General features: G+C 33.0%; 1 protein-coding gene across 9 annotated transcripts in view; it reads left to right on the top strand.

Moving 5' to 3' along the window:
- Positions 1-2,699, top strand: part of LOC102680462 (plasma membrane calcium-transporting ATPase 3) — a 64,331-nt gene extending 61,632 nt beyond the window's left edge. For 7 of the 9 annotated variants that reach the window (XR_004149701.1, XR_004149698.1, XM_031508396.1 and 4 more), the window contains one exon: positions 2,265-2,699. Coding sequence is in view for 5 of the 9 variants with exons in the window: in XM_031508380.1 (XP_031364240.1) it covers positions 2,265-2,489 (225 nt within the window). In the remaining 4 variants the exon portion in view is untranslated. Of the gene's footprint in view, positions 1-480; positions 626-2,264 lie in introns of all 9 variants that reach the window. The other 2 variants (XR_004149700.1, XR_004149696.1) reach the window with 1 other exon arrangement.
- The last annotated feature ends 530 nt before the right edge of the window (positions 2,700-3,229 follow it).

The following is a 3,229-nucleotide window of genomic DNA, read 5'->3' as shown; positions in this document are numbered from 1 at the left end:
CTCTCTCTCTCTCTCTCTCTCTCTCTCTCTCTCTCTCTCTATCTCTTTAATAAATCTATACACTCTGGCTGATCCTCGCGGCACGATTGATGCGGCTTCCCTCCAAATTTTGACACTTTTTTATCGATAGTTAATAAGCTTGAAAACAATATTGCTACGCATCAATTTTTCCAAGCTTTCACAAAAAAAAAAATATGTACTGATTTCCATTGACTTATTTTTTTACTTTTATAACTATTTTTTCAAGTTCAAAGAAAAAAATAATTTCCGTCTTGCATATGCCTTGTGCATATGTATCTCTGTTATTCGGTAATGAGAGTAGAGAGGGCAGGCGCGTCGTTCGTCATGCGGGGAATCATCAGAGCACATGTGTCGATCTGTGAACTACTTATAATATAAGTGAAATGAAAGAGAGAAACATGACGAACTGAAAACATGACCAAATTTGTGGGATGACCATTGTCTCCCTGTGGAATGCAGAATCGTTGATCAACAGAGCGCATTGCGCAGCGTAGCGTGCATGTTTAAAGTACCAGAGAGACGCATTATCTAAACCGGATATCCGACCAGGTTAAAGAGTCTGACTGTCAGCCTGATTAGGGGACCACTCTCCACGACACATCGTGTAAGTATTCCCTCAATGTTTTCTGTCAAACAACAAAGCAATCATATGATCAGATTTAAAGAAAAAAAGAATAAGATAATTTTTAAAAATACACAGTGATTCGTTAACGCGACATATTTTCCTGCCATCTCTATGAAAATGCAAGGAAGGAAGAAAAAAAGAGAGAGATTCAGTCTTTATATGTTTTCGATTATCTTATGAATATATATATATATATAGAATATATTTTATATATTTATATTGTATTTATATATAATATAATAGTATAATATATTTTTATATATATTATATTATGTGTTTATATATTTATTTATATTTATAGAAATATTTTATACATTTATGTACATGTTAAGACAAGTAAGAATATAAATAATCTCGCAGATATTTTCGGATGGGGGTTGTTCCTTTTCTATACAGGGGTAAATTTTTTTGGCTGATTTAAATATAGCAGTGTTCATCAGTTACGTAATACTACGCCAATGCATGCTAAATTTTTGCAGTTTGCAATCTGTCACGCTGTATTACAGTTCACCAAACGATGCAAGTGTATATGCGTGAAATTTTAATAATTTTTTTTTCTTTTAAGATTTGATATTGAATGTAATACCAGCTTTTAATCGCGTATATTTTTAGTAGTGTGTTTTTGCCGATAATGTATCATTTGTTATGTTGGCTTGTTTGAAAATATTTCTAAAAAACTCAAAATTTTTTTTTTATATTTTTTCAAAGAAAGTTTTTTAATAGATAGAATTGAAATTATGCTTAAAGTGAATAAGTTTTAAGCGTCGCATATCCGCTTTCTGCATCGATGATCGCATATTCTGAAGCAAAAATTGATCTTGTCAAATATACATGGGAAGGATCCAGTGAAGAACTCCAGCGATCAACGGGTGCACGTTGTAGTGTTGCGTGACATTGCAAGTATAATTTGAGGTTGTGACGTCTATGGTTTATAAAATTAATTTCCTTAAAAAAAAAAGGAAAAAATCTAGTTTAAAAATAATTATAAACTATTTTAAATACACAGATTAATTTTTTATTAAAGAAAGAACTGTAAATTTCTAAATATCATTGACGTCGTTCTTCAAATTCTATTGTCTAACTATTGTCTTGCTGTGCAGGGTATCAACGCCCCGCTAGTTCTTCTAGTAATTGTGGCCGCTGCTTTCTGTCTTCATATATACACATAATTATAATTATATATATCTATATCATAACTGTTTCCTAATCTGTTTTACCGAGGTTGATCATTGTATCCGTTAAAAAGATATTAAACTATTTGTACCCTTAACTTATTAAAAAAATTATGCTTTTCATCGCATCATTTAATGTTGCTTTTAAGCCACATGCATTTTCTCATCGATATTTTTAAAAATTTCGACATCATTTTTTAAAATTTGTAAAAATAATAAAATAGTAATTCTACTAACAACTATTCATTCATATTTAAGCAAAAATATTAGATAAAAATAATATTTAATGATTAAATAAAATAAAAAGATGTCGATGAGATACAATAGGATAAAAGATCAACCTCAATTATTTAACTGGATTTATCTAACAGTGTATTTCTCCCAAAGCTCATGGCATAGCCAGGGACATGAAAACTCTGTATTTACAGAAAGATTTCCGATTACAGATCCGCGTAGTGAACGCATTTCGGCAGGGCCTAGACGCACGCTACACGAGCGAGCACAGCAGCACTACATTGGCGGAGGTACTGAGAAAACAATCGTCCTTAAGCAAGCGGCTCTCGCAAACGAGCAGCATTGAATACGCCGATAACAACCCAGACGAACTGACCATACCCGAGATAGACGTGGAAAGATTGTCAAGTCACAGTCATACCGAGACCGCTGTTTAGAATGGGAGAAGAATGGCGGGATCAGCAGCGATATGTTTATCAAGCTGTGTTACGTTCGATCCTCTCTGACGATATGCAAACACGAAAAAGAAGTCATCTTCATCCTTGTTTATCTCGTGGCCAGCGCGTTCGGAGGAAAGGACAAAAAAATAAGAACCATATATATTGATTCTCCTGAACGAGAATATAAAAAGGGGATCGTATTCCTAATCTAAAAAAAGAAAAAAGAAAAAAAAATATTAATCATGATGCGAGTTAGGTCCTCGTCATTTTCTCTCTTTGTGTTTTGTTATTGATAGTCGATAGTAGAAACGGACGATTGAATCGCATGTCGGTCATAGCGTGTTCAGAAGGAGGAGAGAAAAAAAGAGAAAGGGAAGAAAGATAGAAATAATGATGATGGCCTTCTGCCCACGAGACATCGCCGCGGATATCTTAACTGATCCGTGCGAAACACCAATTATAAGATACCAAAGTAACGCACCACTGCCTTTCCTCTGTTATTACTTACGTTTCCTTTTTTTTTTCTATCCTTGTTTCCCCCGCTCTTTGCATCTATCTTTTTCTTCGTCAAAGATTCTTTTATTTATAATTTTTTTTAATTTTAAATGATAATTTTGAATCGCAACAGAGGTGGAGAGAGCAAAGAAAGAACAAAAACAATTAAAATTACTAATAAGAAAATTATTTTCATTGTTATGACACGGGATTTACTTAAAATCATATTTTCATTTATTTTT

The sequence above is a fragment of the Apis dorsata genome, unplaced genomic scaffold (genome assembly GCF_000469605.1).
Source record: "Apis dorsata unplaced genomic scaffold, Apis dorsata 1.3 scaffold_5, whole genome shotgun sequence".
NCBI lineage: Eukaryota > Metazoa > Arthropoda > Insecta > Hymenoptera > Apidae > Apis > Apis dorsata.
The sequence above is the reverse complement of the archived record's forward strand: the minus strand, read 5'-3'. Positions and strand labels throughout refer to the sequence as shown.